This window comes from Tyto alba, unplaced genomic scaffold (assembly GCF_018691265.1).
Source record: "Tyto alba isolate M040663 unplaced genomic scaffold, T.alba_DEE_v4.0 Super-Scaffold_40, whole genome shotgun sequence".
Taxonomy (NCBI): Eukaryota; Metazoa; Chordata; class Aves; order Strigiformes; family Tytonidae; genus Tyto; species Tyto alba.
Window position 1 is genome coordinate 44,823,173 of NW_024881316.1, and position 19,338 is coordinate 44,842,510.

General features: G+C 42.0%; 1 protein-coding gene across 4 annotated transcripts in view; it reads right to left on the reverse strand.

Moving 5' to 3' along the window:
- Positions 1–18,551, reverse strand: part of RUNX2 (RUNX family transcription factor 2) — a 161,795-nt gene extending 143,244 nt beyond the window's left edge. For all 4 annotated transcript variants that reach the window (XM_042803343.1, XM_042803342.1, XM_042803345.1 and 1 more), the window contains exons 1-3: positions 17,631–18,551; positions 10,142–10,298; positions 4,402–4,506 (exon numbers count right to left, since the gene is read on the reverse strand). In XM_042803343.1, the coding sequence (XP_042659277.1) occupies positions 4,402–4,506; positions 10,142–10,298; positions 17,631–17,960 (592 nt within the window). In that variant the 5' untranslated portion in view covers positions 17,961–18,551. The remainder of the gene's footprint in view (positions 1–4,401; positions 4,507–10,141; positions 10,299–17,630) is intronic.
- Positions 18,552–19,338: the final 787 nt, after the last annotated feature.

The window sequence follows — 19,338 nt, forward strand, 5'->3', positions numbered from 1 at the left end:
CGGATCTGGCTTCTTGCTGTAGCATGCCATGTGTCCCTGAATAAAAGTACTGCCATGCAGGCTGTTAGCAGAGGAATGCGTAAACAGACAATGTATCCTTGCATCAGTTCCACAAAATGTTGCACAACACAAATGCCTCTCGATGTGTCATTTCCTGCTTGGCCACCAGCCCAGCTGCTGACAGGCAGTCAACAAAAAAAAAAAAAACAAAACAAAAAAAAAACCAAAAAACCAAACTGAAAGATTTAAAGCTGTTCTACTCCAATGCACATTCCACTAGCCCCAGACTTATCCTTCCACTCTCCCTCTTTGAAAGAAAAGAGGGAGAACATCCTAAAAACTGTTATGGTTTTAAGTTGAGGAATCTCAAAAATCTTAATCATTTATCTGCTTTTTATAAGCTGGGTTGGCCAAACAGTTAATACAAAGGCTGAGCAGAACCTCTCTCTGGCTTTCACTGGCTTCTGCAGCGTGCACAGACAAAAAGGCGATGTTTGCTCATACCTTTCATCACGTGTGCACCTTGCAAGCGGCGGTGGCAGAGAAATATTCGGGAGCTGAATGAAATAGAGCAGTTTTCTCCTACTGAAACACTTCAGTTCAAAGCTCAGAAAGACTTTCCCATTCATGCTGATAAAGAAAATTGTGGTTGGTAACTTTGAACACTACCTTTAACTAGAGACAAACTAAAGTCATTGGAATCCAGGCAAAATGTGAAAATATATAGACTTCTTTCTCCTTCCTCAGGATTTCCCTCCTGACTGAAATTCTACCAAAAGCAGTCAGAAAGGAGGACATGTCTCCTGTTTCAAAAGGTATCACTATGGAAGGGCAAATCATTATCTGTAATTATAATGAGGTAAGGCAAAGGCATTAAAAGGGGGCTTAGGTAAAGGTTTGGGAGTTCTTTTGTACTTTTTTTTTTTTTTTAAATTCCTTTACAGTGATCTCTTGCTATCTGTTGGTCAGTTATGCCTCATAACAACTTATTTCTCTGGAAAGCTTCTTTCAGCCCTCACAGCTGGAAGGGAGCTCTTCTGGCCAAACTATACATATGGCAGAGGTTTTATCCTGGATGTGAGAAGAGAGAAATATCTGCAAGATTTCCCAATGATTCCCAAAGATCTTATACAACCCCGTCTCTAGAATCCATCACTCAGAGTGCAATGAGCTGTCTCAATCCAGTATAAAGACTCTGCAACACAGTAGATGTCCCCAGATGGTAATCTAGATAGACTGAAACAGATAATTAAAAATAAGTAAATATTTTCCACGGAAAAGTTATCTGAATACCTTTTCTCATATAGAAGTGGGCAGGTTTTCCTAACAGAGCAACCTGACATCACTGTCTCTATTAAAATATTTTAAAATAATAACAGAGAGGCAAAGCAGCAAGCTTCTACAAGCATACGTTTAATACAAATAAATGGCACTTACATTTAAGAACCTGATTTTCTGAAGTGCTGAGCATCCAAAACACCAACTGGAGTCACTGCATGCCATGACTGTTCAGCACTCTTAAAGTCAGGTTCTAAATGATTGCGATATCTGTTATGGTATTGCTGCTGCTCCTACTGCTGCTGGAAAGCACGCAGCATTCGTTCGCTCAAGTCAACTTGCCAACAGAAAGAAGGTCAGAGTGCCTTGCCTATAAACAAGCCTTACAAATTCACGATCTAAAGCATGATGTCATGTCTTAAAATGATAAGCTGGCAACAAAGTAAATGACATTTTGTAAAGATGTGCATAATTTTATGTTTACGCTACTTAGAATGAAGGTTCTAATAAGTCATCAGTTGTGTTCCTTTAAAGGGAAGTTTTATAACTGAGATGAATCACAACTGCAAAAGATCAAAGTTAAAAAACATCAATGATGCCATGGGGTACTTTTTAATCTTGTAATGAATGATGATCATGTGCTCTTATGAAGTTGGTCCAACTGCCAACGCCAGATGTGTATATTAAGAAAAAAGTTGTTTGTGATGTGACAGCTCTGGTTGAGCTGCCAGAGAGAGGAAAACTAGGATAACATGCTTGAGATGTCGAAGTGAAATACAGATCCTGGCAGAGAGGGGCACTATTTGCCGATACATAATTTGTTAAGAAAAGCACATTTGTTATCAGAGCTGCTCATTGACTCAAATTCTTTATTGCCCCCAACCACCTAATTTTCCTTACGCAACGTAAATCCCAGATATACTTCTTGAATGATTACTACCAAACAGCAATAAATCTACAGGAGTACAGCAGCTCTCAGAAGAAAGCAGAACTTAAGTGAGACTCCCACAGCTCACTGGAGCTACTTTTCCCCTGAAAATTCAAGTTTAATAACTAGTCGTTCCAAAGGTGTCGTAGCCTTGAAACTATCAGACTGCAGTAACAGAACTTGCAGAACCAAGCTGACCCCAGAGGAGAGCTTCAATGAGTATTTAGCCAAAATATTCCAATACAATTGGAAATTCAATCTCAAATTTGGCTTTCTTAAAAAAAAAAAAAAAAAAAAAAAAAAAGATTAAGACAGACACAATAATTCCATCAATTCCATCTAGGCTATAAGGACTAAGTTACTGAGCAATCCTAGGTTCAGTTATTCAATGACAACAGCAGACAAGTGTCATGTACAGAGGCCTTTCAGATCTAAACTAAAAAAACTCCAGCCAAACTTGGAAATCTTATTAAGTGATATGAACACAGCCTCATTTTTAGTCCACTGATCATCAAAATGGTTAGTCCCAATGCAAGCAGGTTCCCTTTCTGTGCTACACAGGGTGGTCCATGCTATTCTCCACATCATTTTCAAACCACTTTGCTCTTTCACAGCGGTTGTGTCCTCTGCTGGGAGATTTCCTCTTTTGCCAGTGCCTCAATATATACATGGAAGAAGCCTCTCAATGGGAATAGCTAAATGATATATAACCTGTTCTCTGGTTTTTACTCCATGAATGCAGTTTGCTCAGTGTCTCCAGGTAAGCTACATGGAGCACCAGCTGCAGGTGAAAATTAGAAATGGGAACTGATTCAGCTCAGGAGAGAAGACAGAACAAAAATCCCCTCACTGTGATAGACGGACACCTCAGCTGTGAGCTGGTAGCAATGTAAGTATCTACATAATGAAATTTATCCATAGTTTATTATTCAAGGTGAAACTCTACAGCCCGAACAGTTCTTACAGAAGCCATTTCAGTTCCTGTCTCAATGTAAGAGGAGGTGACACTGCAGCGTGTATTAGCAAGAGAAACATTTAATTGCGTGAATTCTGTCTATGTCTTTCTACCTCTTCTGTCTTTGTGGTATTTTAAACAAAACTCCATGAGAGCTCCTTAAAGGTCTCATTTGTATGTGCAGATCAAAGGCAAAATAATTATTTGAGATGCTTCTATTATAGGGATTTTTTTGATGTGGTTATTCATCAAATAATTCTTAATCTCTAGATGTAATTTAAATACAGCTATACCTGGTTAATCCAATCAATTTAGAAAGAGCCGTTCTAGCCAGATTAAGAAAAAACTTCAGAACTGCCTCATCAGTGATACCCATATGATGTGAGACCAGTTATCAGCTAAATGTGCTAGACAAAGAGACAGCCGTATAAATCACGATAGATAACCAGACTTGACTGTATCTAAAAATAAGTGCTACCCATAAAACTGCTAGAACATGACAAAACACAGTTGTCATAAAAATACAGCCAGAGATCATCGCAAATAGATTCTTAGTAAGTTAGGAAGGTGCACTGCTATGAGATAAACATGCTGAGGGAAAATCTGCTGGACTATGTTTAAATAAAATAGACTTTCTGTGCACATATAAGAAACAAAGACCATGCTGTTGATATACTGTTTTTTTATCTTTCTTTGGCCCCCAGGGGTCTATGATGAGTCCACAGCTGAAAACCAATTTCAGGTATGATGAGATTAACCAGGTGCATTAATTATCTGATGGCAAAAGAATTTAAGGGCAAACAAAAAGGTACTATAGTATATATTTTGTCTCTGCACTAGGAATGATCCTGAAGATCAGTCTCCTATTTTGTTCTAAACGTCTTCGGTTGGAAGCTTAAGGGAGTTTATGGTATTCAGCATGTTGCAGGATTGTATCTATTATACCTAAATCAGATTATATATAAATACAGTGGGTTTAGTTCTCATTTACACTGGCAGATAATGTATCAAGACCTTGATGTGAATGAGAATCAGGTTCATGATTGCCCAAATTCAGCCAAGCACTTAAGTGTGTGTTTAATGCAAGTATGTGTGTGGTCCAATAGACTCTCAATTAAGCATGCGCTTACATATTTTGCTGAGCAAGAACCAATGTTTGACAAAGATATATATTTCATTTATGGGTCTCTTAAACAAAATTAAGCAGACGTAAGTGTAAAAATAAGAATATAATACTCACTTCTTGGCTCCCTTGGCCCATCCACTGTAACCTTTATAGCTCTGTGGTATGTAGCGACTTGGGGGGGATTTGTCAGGACAGTTATTGTCAAAGTAAAGCTCTTCCCTACAAAGGGAAAAAAACAAGGAATGAGTGATTACAACATGAAAACAGTCACATGCATGTTCAGTAAAGAATCAGAGACGTTTAAAATTATTCCCTGTCGTTACCACAATCGTGAAAATTAAAAACATAACTGACCATAGGAGTTTTCCTCCCCTTCAGTTTTACTCTATGTCAAGAATATGTCCATGTGTTGACAATCTAAATGTTTCTTATTTAATAATGGGTCATCATACAATGACAGAACAAAAGTGATTCACTGCTGAAGACAAGCCAAATTCTTTGCTGTATTGAAAGTGGTGTAAATCCAAAGCAAGTCAGATAATTTAAAAATTTACTCCAGTTTTGCAGCTGTGTGACAGAGAGCAGAATGTGGCCACATGTTATTTACTTCACACAGTTTTATCATTTCATTTGTTTGACTTGACTACAATAAGATGAGGAAAGAATATATTTTCCTCCTGGGAGTCATTTTAACAGGGAATCAGTGTCTCCTGTCCTTCATATGCCAGGGGTAATGTGATGATATCATTATTACTAGAACACACTTTTTTTTCCTACCTGTATTCCATCTATGAAATACTAAGAAAGCCCCCAACTCTCCCATGAGGGTGAGGAACTGCTGTGTGTGCGTATGCTGCTACCATAAGTCTGCATTTTTTTTTTTTTTTAATTTGAATTCACACAGAGATTGCACAAGATCATCTGCAGCCTTTAACTGAATGAAAACGTTAAAAAGAAATAAATAAAGGGAGCTGCCTGTGTCTGAACATACATTCTCACAAGGCGCTGGTCCCCGTTTGGGAGACTCACTGACAGTTGTAATCTGTTAGATATGCAACGGTTAGTCATGTCAGATAGTCAAAACTGAAAACTGTTTCAAGACAGGAAAAGGTGGGCGTACAACAGTGACTCAATAAAACAGTCAGCAATCTTCGGCCTTAGTGCTCATTTAAGCTGCAACTTTACCAGACACTTAAAACTCCTTCTCCCCCCGCCTCTTCCTTGTGTGCATACGTGCATTTTTGTTGCTAGGGCTTTTTCCTCTTGCTGAACTCTGAAGGCATTCAATCAAGACACAAATCTTAAATGATAGGTAACAGCACAAACTTAATGTAGTTTTTTTGAGCCTAATATAGAACAGCTTATATATAAGGCATAATACAGAACAGAGCTTTGGCTGTCAAATCTAGTAATTGGTCTTTCTGGTCCAAGTCGTATATCCCCCAAACTTGCCTGAGACACGCATCATTTATTATCAAGAGTGCAACTTCAAACTGTCTTGGCTATATTTTTCATGAACTAGAATGTGACGTGGATTTTTATTTTAAGGAAATATAACTGTCATTTAGAGTAAAATGATTTTCCAGGTATAGCTGTACTCCAGCTGTGCCCACCTCTCCGAGAGATGCAGGTTAGAGGGGAGGTCAGCACCCTGGCAAAGGTGCAAAAATCTCAGGATGCTGAATTTTGCCCAAGTGGAGATGCACGGCTGAAGGTGGTTTTTCCCAGTTTCACTGGGATTATTTTTTCAAATCTTTTGAGAGGGATCATCATAAGAGGAGAGCTAGGTGTACACAGGGCGTCCAGTCTTTGTTCAGTCCTGCCTATCCGCCGTCTCCTGAGGTAAACTGCCGGAGCACAGCGTGTGCGTAGGCAGCCTTCAGACACACAGCAACAGCCTTGCGGAAGCACACAGTGCCTCCACGCCTGCTTGTTTAGGGCTGAAAAGGGTCCGTGCCTTTCATCCCTCTCCAAGAAGGAATTCAGCCTATTGCTTGCATATATGTAATTCGCCTGGGACAGGTTTAAGGCCTCCTTCAGCGCCAGCTTGTCATGGCAGAAAGTTCTGACTCTTAAACTGTATGATGAGGACTTTCAGATCACAGTTACCCATATAAAATCAGTAGAATATTATTGGTAGCAAAGACACTATATAAAATCAGTAGAATATTATTGGTAGCAAAGATACTAAAGGGATTTTCCATATACCTTTGAATGAAGAATTTGGCCTTCCCATGCTATTTATATGCCAAATCAGTATAAAAGACTATCACAACTAAAAATTAAACCAACAAAATATACTACTTGTAAGACCCTGTAAAATCATTCTATAGAAAAACACGGCAAAGCACGACACTAAATATCTCAAGGGGATACAGTGGCTAGAAAAAATGCATTCCTTAATGTAAAGAGCTATGTTTCAACCTTGTCTGTCAGCATTTCTAAACTGTCACCTCTCAGCCAGCCTAAGCTCAACAGGTAAGCATCTAATTTGAAAGAGAAACTGGTTTTGTTCCCTAACTGGTATTCTACCAAACCGAAGCATTAATGAAGTAACACTGAAGAAGCCCCCTCGCGCTCAGTAAACAATACATCACTTCACTGCGGGGAGCTGTGCAGCCCTGCCACTGCACTCAGGTTCCAGAGCTTTCAAAAGATGATTTACATATTACAGGATTAAGAACAAAATAAATTTTTAAAGTCCTCTGTTTCAGCAATGCTTATGCCTTCCACAGATACATCACAGATATCCCTCCTCAGCTATGAAATCCTTTAATGCACTTTTTATCACCTTTCTTTATTGCCCTTAGTCATTTCAACTATCCACTTTTAGAAGCTAAAGACTAATTGTAGCTCTCTTTTATTAAATTCCCCAGCCAAGCAGTCATCTGGCACTATTGCTTCAGTGTGTCTAAACTGCGCATTCTTTGTTATTCACACATGTGAGTTGAGCTGACACAGGAGGACGAGATGGACATATGCTGAAGCACAAGGCAAATCCCAGAAATTAGCTTGAAAGGAGACTCAGCAGCTTGTGCGTGTTGCATATTTTTTCAGTTAGATGCTAATGTGATTAAAGTATCGGGACACAACAAAATTAAGGTTATGATCCTTTGCTTATTGAAGACAGGAATTCTTTCTTTGTGCTGTGGATCAGGCTTGCAAACGTGAGCTATCGCCTGAAAACCTCATACAACCAACTTCTGCATTCACATAAAGTGCTCCGGTTACTTATTCTTATGAATCCAAAAAAGGCGTTTAAGAAAAATTATACAAACAAAAACATGAAGCTTCTGTCAGGCAAGCAACATTAATATGTATAAAAATCAAGTTTCTTCATTGAGCCATGGGAAGCAAGAGAAAACGTGGGAGAGGAGGTGAAGTGGTAAGTTGATGATTCAGACTTCACAATCAAATTTAGAGATACAGAGATCAAAGAGCAAGCTGTTTAGAAAGATGTAAATCTAAAGTCAGGAACAGGTGTGGATTAGTTTCTCGCCACCGAAAAATGATTTTTTTATTACATTATTTTTCCTGTTCTACTTCAAGACCTGTATCTACTGATATTTGTCTATGTAAGGAGCTTTCTCACTTCTGTTTGCAACTACTGCTTTCTTTTCCTGCTATTTTAAGCAGAGTTCTAAAAATCTATCATTAATGATAACTCTTTCTCCTTCTCTCCCTCTCTCTCTCTCCCCCTCTCTGTTCTAAGTCTGGAAGACAAGTCTGGACCAATTTCTCCATCCTGCCTCTGGCAGCAGAATGCAGCATTTCAGATCCTCCACCGAGTCCCGGCTGCTTCAAAGGAAAAGCCCTACTTTCTTCCGTTAAGATCATAAGAAATATAGGGGGAGGGGGTCAGCTCTGTTTGGACATAATTACACTTCATCAAAAGAAGCTTTCTTCATCTTCCATGCGTGAAAAGTCTGCAAGCAGTTAAGTCTGTCTTTTTTCTTCCTTTTTTTTTTTTTTTTAAATATAAAAATTGCTATTTGGGAAACTAGCCAAAACTCAGAAAGCCAATATAGTAAAACAGTGCACACCCTTTGTTTTTCTTTGAAGTCTCTTAAATAAATATGTTGAGGGTTTGAAATGTACACTATCACTTTTCCATAGATTCTACCCAGATTGATCAGAGAAAAAGTCTATTCCAAGTCTGCAAGAGACAAATATAAATTAAACTACTGGAACCAAATTTTAGGAGGTTTGTGTTTATATGCGTCTGTAGCCATATCTACTGAGGCTTTAGGCCCTTTATTTCATTTCCTATGCTTTAATAAAAAGTATATATCATACGTTTCAAATGAAATTCACAGATCAGAGGTAGTACATCACATTTCAGTTCTTTTTCAGCACTACTGAAAGACTGATACACTACTGAACTTTTACTGTAAGGCAGCAGTAGTGATGGAGCCAGAGAACTTTCAAACCTAATCCATCAGCAGAATAACAAAGCAGACAGGGTTTTTTAAAGAAAGCAAGACAAATGGAAGAGATAGGTAACACTTTATCCAAAAGGGCAATGAACGCCATATTTATATTGCATTACTGTTGTGATACTTATTCTGTCTTTCAAGTTATTATTATTGATACTTTTTAAGTTGTAAAATGATAAAGAGAATTGTTGGCCAGGTCACTAAAATAAAAAATAGCCACTGTAAGCCACGCTTATGGACTCACTTTCAGAAAGCACTTGTAAAAGCGTGACGACTGATTTAGACTATCTAGGCCTCTGTCACATGTTTATTTTTTTTTAACAAGTCTTTCTCTGGTTCTTGCCTTCCATAAGATGAATTACAACTGCTTTCTAAAGAATATTACCATAAATTTAGCTGTATTTCTCATTTCCCAACACAGTTGTTCAGCTTCTATTGCTTTGTTTTGCCCCATGCAGAGATAGTTTAAAAAACAAGTAATTACTTCAAATACATAAAAAAAAAAGTAGATTGAATCAATGACTGATACAGCAAACCTGCAGAAAAAGTGCAGAAGTGCCAGCTTCCTTCAAGCTATCCTTTCAGTCATTACCTGAAATTTGAAAGCAGCTACAAGAATCTTAAAGAGGAATGCTTGCAAACTTGCAATGATTACAAAGGCTTTCTATGAGTGCAGTGCAGTTTCCAGATTATAGGAAGCTCCTAAACAGCTGGAAGACAATGACAGCACTCTACATCTTCAAAAAAAAAAAAAAGAAAAAAAAATGAAAGTTACCCTGTCATTTAAAGTAAAGGTTAAATTTAGTTCAAGCCCAAGCTTACCAGCAATTCATAAGAAGTCAACCAGCTTACTAAAAGAAAAGTACAGCTTATTTTTGCAGGTCATATGCAGTTTTATTGTAAAGAGCACGGAAGTCACTACCAATAGCCGTAAGCCTTTAAAGATGTAAGGCCTTAAAGAATACAACCTATAGCACATGTGATATGCAAAATCCCTTTAATTACAGGTCTTCTACAACAACTTCAGAAGCAGCCCTACTACTAAAGGGAATTCTCCATCTTTCGCTGCCGTGGCCTGAGATACACTCCCTGACACTACATAACCCAGATTACAAATATCCCCATTTCCTTCTGCCTTTGCTGTGTGATTAAAATAGGGAAGCAGGTATTCTGTGAATCATTTTTCAAAACCTGTGTCTCATAAAAACGTACAGAGATGTGAGCAGTCAGAAAAACCTAAGAGAAACTCTTGTTTTGCACAGATCCTGAAGTTTGCAAATAAAACATGCATTCAGCCCTCCAAATGAAAGGCTGACAATGATTTATTTACAGATTAATCAGTATTTCATTGCAAAGTAAGTTTGACATATAGACAGTGTTCTTACTTCATTACAGACACGTAAAATGCAGTGGCCTACCTCTTCCACTTCTGCCCACAAATCGTAAGTCATTAAATCTGGCCACCTGGTTCTTCATCACGGCAGAAGCGTTTCGCAGCTCTGCAGAGTAGTTCTCATCGTTTCCAGCCATGACGGTGACCACCGTCCCATCAGGCACTTCTCCTAAGGCCACCACCTGTTAAAACGGGAAGACAACCACAACTCGTGAAGCAACACTTCGAAAACGCGTGTCTCCATCCCAGCTTTGCAGGCTGCCACGCTCATTATGAAGCTCTGTGGCAGCTTTTCCAGCCCGCTGTGGTGAAGAGTCATGTATTAGCTGAACACAGAACAAAGTGCCACATCAAACAGAGAAACATCTTGTATTGTCTCCCTTTCTCATAGCCTAATAGGGAGTTTCTTCTTTGTTACATTTCTTCAGAAACATTCAATATCCTTATGTAGAGTGTATGGTTTAATGCTTCCTGAAGGCCAACTTTGTTCTTAGCAACCAGTGAGCAGCGAGAAAACATGAGGCATGGCTCTTATCCATAAATTATACGCGGGAACGCATTTGAAATGGAAAGTTAGACATTACTATTAGCAGCCTTATCACCTAGATTTGGTTTTACTTCTCTGCGGGTTGCACCCATCACCCTGACCCCAGAGCTCCTCAGACTTCAAGCTAGAGAGAAGCCCCCCACCTACCCATCCCAGGAGCGGCACCGGGGGCACTGGCAGACAGAGCTCTCCACCCAACATGCTGCTGCAATGGAGCACTTTATGGCTGGAATTCAAACTCTACAGATGCAATATAAAACAAAGGCTGTATTTCCTTGCAGGCATGTAAATTTTCATAGCGCTCGCAAGAGTCGCATGTGGTTAGCGCTGATACCTCCCTCAGATTCCAGGATGGATGAGCAGAAGATATCAAAGTTATTTCTCCTTATGTTTTAGCTAGCTGATAATCTCACTTTTATGCTTCAGTGGTTGTGCAGTGCTCCAACATCTGATTAGCTAAATGCCACAGAGCAGGCAGCTACTGTCTTCTAATTTGAAAACACTAGGGATACCTACAGTGTTACTGCACTGTGACTTTTTAAAGTAAAAGTAAAGATAAACAGGAATACAAAGTTACAAGGAAGAAAATATACTTGTTTCTTGACATGGTGTAAAAGAAGTCCACAAAAGCAACAAGAAGAGAATTTCCTTTTGCCTGGTTAGCTAATACTGATGCTGGAAATAAATTTATAACAAAAAAAGATTCACCAGTATTTAATGGCTGAGCTCAAACTTGAAAAAAAAAAAAATAATCTTTAGATACAAAGTCTGTCTCCTTGCAGTTCCTACCAGTTTACATGGCCAGATACAACTTTATATATTATTCAGAGTAATTTATTCTGTCTCCTGATATATATATATCACATTTTGTCATAAGCCTGGCTTGAAATGTCTCTCCCATAAATGAACCTGGCTGAAACTAGTAATTGCAGGTTGCACTTCTTTAATATTAATTAAGTGGAAAGAATAAGGAGTTCTGAATATACAGGGAGGGCGTTATGTGGCCTAGTTCACTGTACAATGTTTTCCTAAAACAATAACAACTAATGACAAAGGTATAGAGAATCAGAAAATATTTAAAATAGACTATATTACTGAAAATTATAGCTCATCCTATTTAAAAGAAATATTGAAGAAAAAGAAAATAGCAGAGCTGAAACGCTGTGTAAAAAGGATCTACCCTGGTGCTTTTCTGTTTTTCTATAAAACACCAGGTAATACCACCCAAAACTGAAAACTGAGTTTAGCCACAAACTACTGTGAGGTCTCCATTTATCAAGCAAAGATTTTACTTTAAAGTGATATGAACGTCCCTGAACATAAAAACACAGGAACCACCGCTGTGGATAAAATCTGAGGTCCCAAAAGCTCACTGCCTTGGGTCTGACAGCAACCAGGTCTGACGGCTTCAAAGCGAGGTGTAAGGAATAATAAATAATAATCAAATATCAAATAATAATCTGCTGAACAGATTATAGAGCTGACTCTGACCCTTAATAAATGGATATTGGCTTAAACTCTAAAGCATGGGGGTTGAGACTACTTATAAAACATTCTCCAGTTTGCCATAGACCACGTTATCTCTAGACAGTCTTGCCACGCACATTAGCGTCCAGGGGAGTTACAACCTATGCTTTTTATATCTCATGAAAAAAAACAAAAAAAAAAAAAAAACAAACAAAAAACCCCCCACATTAACTCCAGAACTGCAAAGAAACCGAGAGCACAGGAGGAAGTGCAAGTCTGTCAGGGGCCTCGGAAGAGGGAGCGAAATGACTGCAGCCTCAGCTCACCTCTTTCTCTCTAGGTAACCAGAGCTCGGAGCAGGCAGCGACATCCCATCTCCGTCTCAACCCGGTCTCCCGAACACGGGTACAGCTTGCAACACCTGGGCAGGAGGGAGTAAACCCTCCTAAAAGGCCCCGCCCTGTCCCCTGTTGCTTTTCAGAGCTTTCCCCCCAACTCCTTCCACTCCACGATGTCAGTTCAATTTGTCAGCTTAGACATCAGCCTAAAACTGCACGTGCTGCTGCCGGAGTAACTGGTCTGATCGCGCCTAGTCAAGAAATGCATCATTACTGAAGTGCACCGGCTTTTTGATACAGTATGATGCAATATTGCTATTTGTCTCATTAGTGGAAGAGCGAAGGAAAAGACAAACTGAAATCAGAGGTGAAAACAAAAACTTTGGCTAATAAAAAAAAGTCCCCCCTGCTATGCAACAGGAGTAAAACGCTTGTTCTTTTCATAATTTCATACATTTTTGCCATGAAATACCAGAAGACTATTGCACACATATGTAATAGCACTGGTTAGAAAAAAGCTTTGCAAAACAAGTTTGAAACCTGGAGAAATACACATCATTTTGAGAATGTCAAAAAAGTAACTTTACATACTGAAAGACTGTCGGCATAAATCTTGATTTGGTAATTTTATGTCATGTATCAATCCAAAATTATTTACATATTCTTAGAAAGAGGATTGTAAGTGCACTGTGAAATTAATAAGGACTGCCTAAAAAATTAAAGATTAAAAGCCATAGCGCACATTCCTCACTTCTTCTTCAAACATAAACATCTCTACTATTTCAAAATCTTTATTTTCCATATCAAACTACCTACACATTTGGTGATTAACAGTAGATTTTGCTTTTTTTTTTTTTTTTTTTTTTTTTTTTTAACCAAAGCTCAAAAAGGCACAAGAAATCAGATGAAGCCACAAAATACAACCAAACCAATTCTGACAAGCTGAAATTAACTATGTATTTTTTGCATAACACGATTCTCGTCTGGTTAGGCAACCTGTTTGCCCAGTTTCGGTCCAGTGGGATTTGAACTGGCCAAAGTATGTACCCTAAAGACGGAAGTTATAAGCACGAAGCAAAACTACTATATAACAGCAGGTACTAAGACTTTCTGCAGAGTAAAATGCTTGTTTTGAAAAAAAAAAAAAATCTAGTATACAAGCTAGATAGTTCCTCTCGAACATTGATATCTACTACTTATACAACTTTTCTTGTGAAACACTGAATTCAAACAGACTCTGAATGTAAAATCTTCCATATTGAGAACGCCTTTTCCAGAGATTGCCAAAAGAGCATCTGATACTATTAAAAATATTTTAATGTTCTGTAACTTAAAACAGAATAACTGATTTGCACTACTTTTTGTTTCAAAATATACATCTGGGCTGACAATTTATACAGCAGGTTTCAGCTTGAAGCTATTTAAAACAGCTGAGTTATAAACTCTGAAAATTGGGGTTTGGAGTGGAAATGCTGACAGACCCTTAACTACTGTGGTGCTACTGGGGAGAGGTTTTAGACTTCACGTCCCTTTTTTCCCCCCCTGCCTTTAGGTCCACTAAGGCTCTTTGCTACTATCAGCATCATACAGAAGCCACTTGTAACATCTAACGTGGCAATTTGGGTCTTTGTGACTTTCAGCAAAAATTCCCAGGCAGACACATAAACAGAGGGCGAAATTCTGATGACTCTACTCAAATAAAGCACCACTGGCTATTAAGAAGTGAATATGATTTGGACCTGGGTGCACAATATCTATTTCTTTCATGATGGAATATCACTAGGTACCTAGAGCTATATTAATAGGAACATGTCTAATACTCTTCCCCACAAAACCCATTTGCATTAACAATCTTATTAGTACACTCAACATGGACTCCCTCCCCAGTGCGTGTAAATATTAATACTTAACATTCAAATGTAATACTAAGCCAACATTATTTCAAAAAATTATAATCAAACCCAGCACTGTTTATAACAAACTTCCTCTCCTGCATATGATTTATATCTGTTTTTTTTTAAATTAAAACAGTGCTATATCCAGAGTACTTTTTAACTGGAGATTGCTGTGAGAGAATTATGACACACTTAACACACCACTCAAAACATTATCATCAACATATTATTTATTGCCAATAAAACTTCAAAAAGTGTGTTGTCCGTGAGCTATTTTACTTTCAAGTTACTGTTTAGCTGAGATTTCTATAGCCCAAATCTGTCTTTTTTTTTTCCTTTTCAGAGATAATTTCCATTCTGTTATATCACAGTCAAGTGTTTCACTGTATGACACATGCAGCTTCTTTGGTCTAGAAGTACTGGACAGCTGCACGCAAGTTACATTTGAAAAATGAAATAAATTTTTTTAAATGGTCAAAATTATTTCGACTCAGTTTCAAAACAATTTACCAGTAAATAAAGGCGTATATATCTTCAGCATATTTTAAAAAGTACACATTGCATACTGCACGTGAAAACACAGATGCACCCACAGCGGAAGGGTGCAAGAGGCGATGCATACTCCGGATGGATCAGCAAATTGGTCATATCTATACCTCCCTGCCAGCAATTGAATATAGGACCCAAACATATGGCATGTATAAATATATATATATGCACACAAAAAGATGGGGGAATGCTCTAAACCTTTTTCTGTCCTTTTATCACATGCAAGCATTCACATTGTAATAATATGCTAAATACTTTAATATTTAGTTTAGATCTTTCCCTCATTCTAATGAACTGCGACCGCATCCTTTGAATTGCTGTAAGGTAGGAGAAGGCTCAGATGTTTCAAATGAAAACTGCAATGTGAGTACAATAGTGTAAGAGCACTCGCGTCCCTTCTATAAAGAGTAACTACAATACCAACTTAATCTAATGCTCAATTAAATTATAATCACAATTCTCTAAAAGCTCCTCCTCCTTACACCGCAGCCCCTGTGATCAGAATCGCTGTGATCCACACCTAGGGAGCCTCTGAGTGCTACACTGAGTTATGAAAATGGAAGACACCCCATTTTCCTGCCATTTCTACTTAATCCGACCATCACGACCTGCACAAGCAGGCCCTGTGCAAAGGGCTCCTCCTGCAACTCCAGGCTCTCCAAGCTGCTTCCCCCACGCAGGAGAGCTTTAGTCAACTCTCACCCGCACCTCTACAACATTTTTGAAGCATCTTTAACACCAGTCACTTTAACGCCAGCTCATTTAACCACTTCTACTAACTTTTCCTGGATAAATGGCCATGATAACACAGCTAGCGATCGGGAAACACAAGAACAAGGCGATGTTCTGGAAACGCGCCGGGTGAGACTGTTTCCTAACTCTTCTACCTTTTGAGTGATTTCCAGACATGTTATTTTTCACACAGTGGATGTGGGAGCGATGAGCCCCTCACAGGGCCACCCCAGCCTAGCCCCGACCCCACACCTCGCTCAGGCAGGTACTCTGGGACCCCCAAACCATCTCCCTCTCCCTACCAAAGGCCGCAGGAGAGAAAACTCCAGGGGGAACGCTTTCAAATATTGCTAGGGGAGGAAAATGGCTTGCTTTAAAGCATGCAATTATTGTTGTTATTATTACAGTTTTAAAAAAATTCTTTTCCTCTTATTAGCATGCTGTGGGGACATAGACAGAAAATTAAAAGCAGCATCCCCGGTGCAGATCGGGGTGGTATTTATTATTTAAACGTGCAAGCCCTGCCAAGGAGAGCGTCTTCTGGCCAGACACTTCCTTGCTTGTCCACCAGGAGAAGTGAAGGGGCCCCAGCCCCCCCCCAGGAATCCCGTCCCCCCCTTCCCAGCCCTATCTCTGCCCGGCTGCCTCTGGGGTAAGGGGGGCAAAGCCCTGGTCCCCCTCTCCCAGCCCAGTGCCCCCAGCCTGACCTTCGGACCCCAGCCTCTCCAACACTCTTCAAAGCCACCCCAAATCCCCCAGTCCCACCCCCGTGAGGGGGAAGGGAGGCAGGGGCACCCCCGCCGAGGAGCTCTGGCTGATGGGTGAATCTCCCTTCCTCAGGGAGAGAAAGCATTAAAAAAAAAAAATAAAAAAAAAATCCAAGTCCAGAAGAGGGTCTTTGGGAGGAGGGGGTGTCTCTGGGGAATCTTTCAGGGGAAGCACGGGGTGCCCAGGAGCTGCGGGGGGGGACACGCCAGCACTGTCCCGCGGGGATGGAGATAACGGGACGGCTCCCGGGGGTGCGTGCTGTGGCGGCGGGGTGGGCGGGAGAGGATAAGGGGGACAGAGCAAGGGGGGGGCACCGGACCTGCTGCCAGGGTGAGGGGGGCAGAGCAGGCACTGCGAGGTAGAGGGGCAGAGAAGGCATTATGGGTGGGGGGGCACAGGAAGCACGGTAGGAAGGGGGGCCACGGGAGACGCTGGGGGGGGAGGATGGGAGGCACTGTGGGGGTTGCACAGGAGGCATTGGAGTTGGGAGAGGGGGGGAGGACGCTTCGCAGAGCAGAGGGGGGAACAGGAGGCACTGTAGGACGCGGGGGGGGGACCGGAGACACAGCAGGACGGGGACGGGATACAGAAGTCATTGCAAGACTTGCTGGGGGGGGGGGGGGGGGGGGGCGAGGGGGATGTACAGGAGGCATTGCAGGCCGGGGGGAGCAGGGAAGCCCCTGAAGGCCGGGGGGGCACAGGAGGCAGGATGGCGCGGAGCGCGGGGGGTGGTGGTGGGGAAACACAAAAGTCCCTGCAGGAGGAGGGGGCACAGGAGTCATTAAAGGACTGGGGGGGGGGAAAGGGATAGGACAGGAGTCATTGCAGAACGGGAAGGGGGGGGTGCACAGGAGGCATTTCAGGACTGGGGGGGAGGCACATGAGGCATTGCAGGACTGGGGGGCACAGGACTCCTTGCAGGTCGGAGTGTGTGTCAGGGGGAGGCACAGAGGCCCCTGCGGGCCGGGGGAGGGGGGGGGGGCACAGAAGTCATTGTAGGCCCGGGGTGTGTGTGTGTGGGGGGAATGCAGTGAAGCCCCTGAGGGCCGGAGAAGGGGGGGGGGGGGATTCAGAGTTGGCTCCTCAGGAGGAAGCGCGGCGCGGGGGGGAGGCATCCCCCCCATCCCCGGGCAGCGGCGGCTGCGGGAGAAGAAGAGGAGGGAGGGTGGTGGTGGTGGTGGGGGGTGTGGGGGGGGGGGGTGTGGGGGGGTGTCTCACCTTGAATGCCACCGGGAGGGTCTTGTTGCAGCGCCAGTGCGAGGGCAGCACGGAGCAGAGGAAGTTGGGGCTGTCGGTGCGGACCAGCTCGGCGGGGTGGTCAGCGATGATCTCCACCATGGTGCGGTTATCGTGGGGGCGCAGCCTGGGCACGGCGGCCGCCGCTTCTTGCTGCTGCTGCTGCTGCTGCTGCTGCTGCTGCTGCTGCTGTTGCTGCTGCTGCTGTTGGGCTACTACGACCGGGCTGACTTCGCTCATCTTGCCGGGCTGCAGGCTGCTGGAGGGGGGGCTGAACCTCCGGCTGGTGCTGGGATCTACGGGAATACGCATCACAACAGCCACAAGTTAGCGAATTGGGGGGCGGGGGGGGTGGGGGGGGGAGCGGTAGGGGGATCGCTCGAGGAGGCGTGTAGTGGGGGGTGGGGGTTGGTAAAAAAAAAAAAAATCTATATAGCGAAAATAGGGGTGAATGAAAAAGTGGAGGGCTGAGGATAAAGGGCAAAAAAGCAAATCAAGAAAAAAAAAATCAAAAACCAGGAGCGGATTAAACGCACGAGTTTAAAAAAAAAAAAAATCTCAGTCTGTTTTTGTTTTGTTTCGTTTTGGTTTGTTTTAAAAGAAAGATGGACGGGGCGGGGGGCGATGCCGGTCTGGGGGTGCCTGCAGCCTGGAGCAGCGAGAAGAGTCTGGCTGGGGGGTCCGGGGCTGCCCCGCTCAGCAAAGCCCGGCTGGAATCTGCATGGTCCCGGCTTCTGCCCAGCTGCGAGCGCTGCCGCTTCTCCTCCTCCTTCCTTCTTGCACAGTCTCTCTGCTCTTTTCCCTCCTTCTAGCCACCGCTTCTTCCCTCAAGTGCTTGAATTTCTTTCCTTTTTTTCTTCCCCTCCCTCCCCGTCCTCTTTTCCTTTTCGGATTTTCAAGAGGTTGTTTGGGGAGAAGTAAAAACTCGCTGCTGGTTCAGCTTCCTGGGCTGCTGCTGTTGGCGGCCGCCAGAAGAGGAGCGTAACTCTCAAACCCGGAGAGGGGGTGTTCAGGAGAATGTCCCGATTTCCTCCGAAGAAATCTTCCTCCTCCGGACAGAAAAAAAAAAAAAAAAAAAAAAAAAAAAAAAGGAGAAAAGGAGCAAACAAAAAGCCTCGCCGGGACAGAGGAAAGGAGCCGCTGGGCTCCCCCGCTTATTGCCTTTGGCTTCAGGAAGCGGAGGGAAGCGGGAGCTCGGGAAGGGGCTTGGGAAAAGTGGCTCCCCCCCCCACCCCCCCGGAAAAAAAAAAGGCGCTCCCGAAGCGATTTCGGCGTGGAAAGAAAGTTACTGGGGTTGTTGGGGTGAGGAGGAAAGTCACAGGACTAATAATGAAAAGAGAGGCTTTAGCCGGTTCCTTTGGGAGGATCTGGACTTAAGAAAAGTTGAACTTTCGGATTCCCAGGAAAAAAAAAGCGGGGAGCATAGTTGGGGTAAAAAAGAAAAAAAAAGCAACACCACAAAACACCCCTCCTTAGGCTGATTTCTAAAATATGACCAAGTAAATTATGGGAAAAGGCAGCCTTGGTGCAGTCCGGTCTTTTTAATTAAGTCGCTGCTGGATCCAAGTCCGTTGAGTTGAATAGGCTAAGAAAAATCTTTTTTTTTTTTCCGCCCTTGATGAACAACAGCAGCAAAAAAAAAAAAAAAAATCATTAAAATGTCGGTTTGTTTGAGTTATTTTTCTTTTTG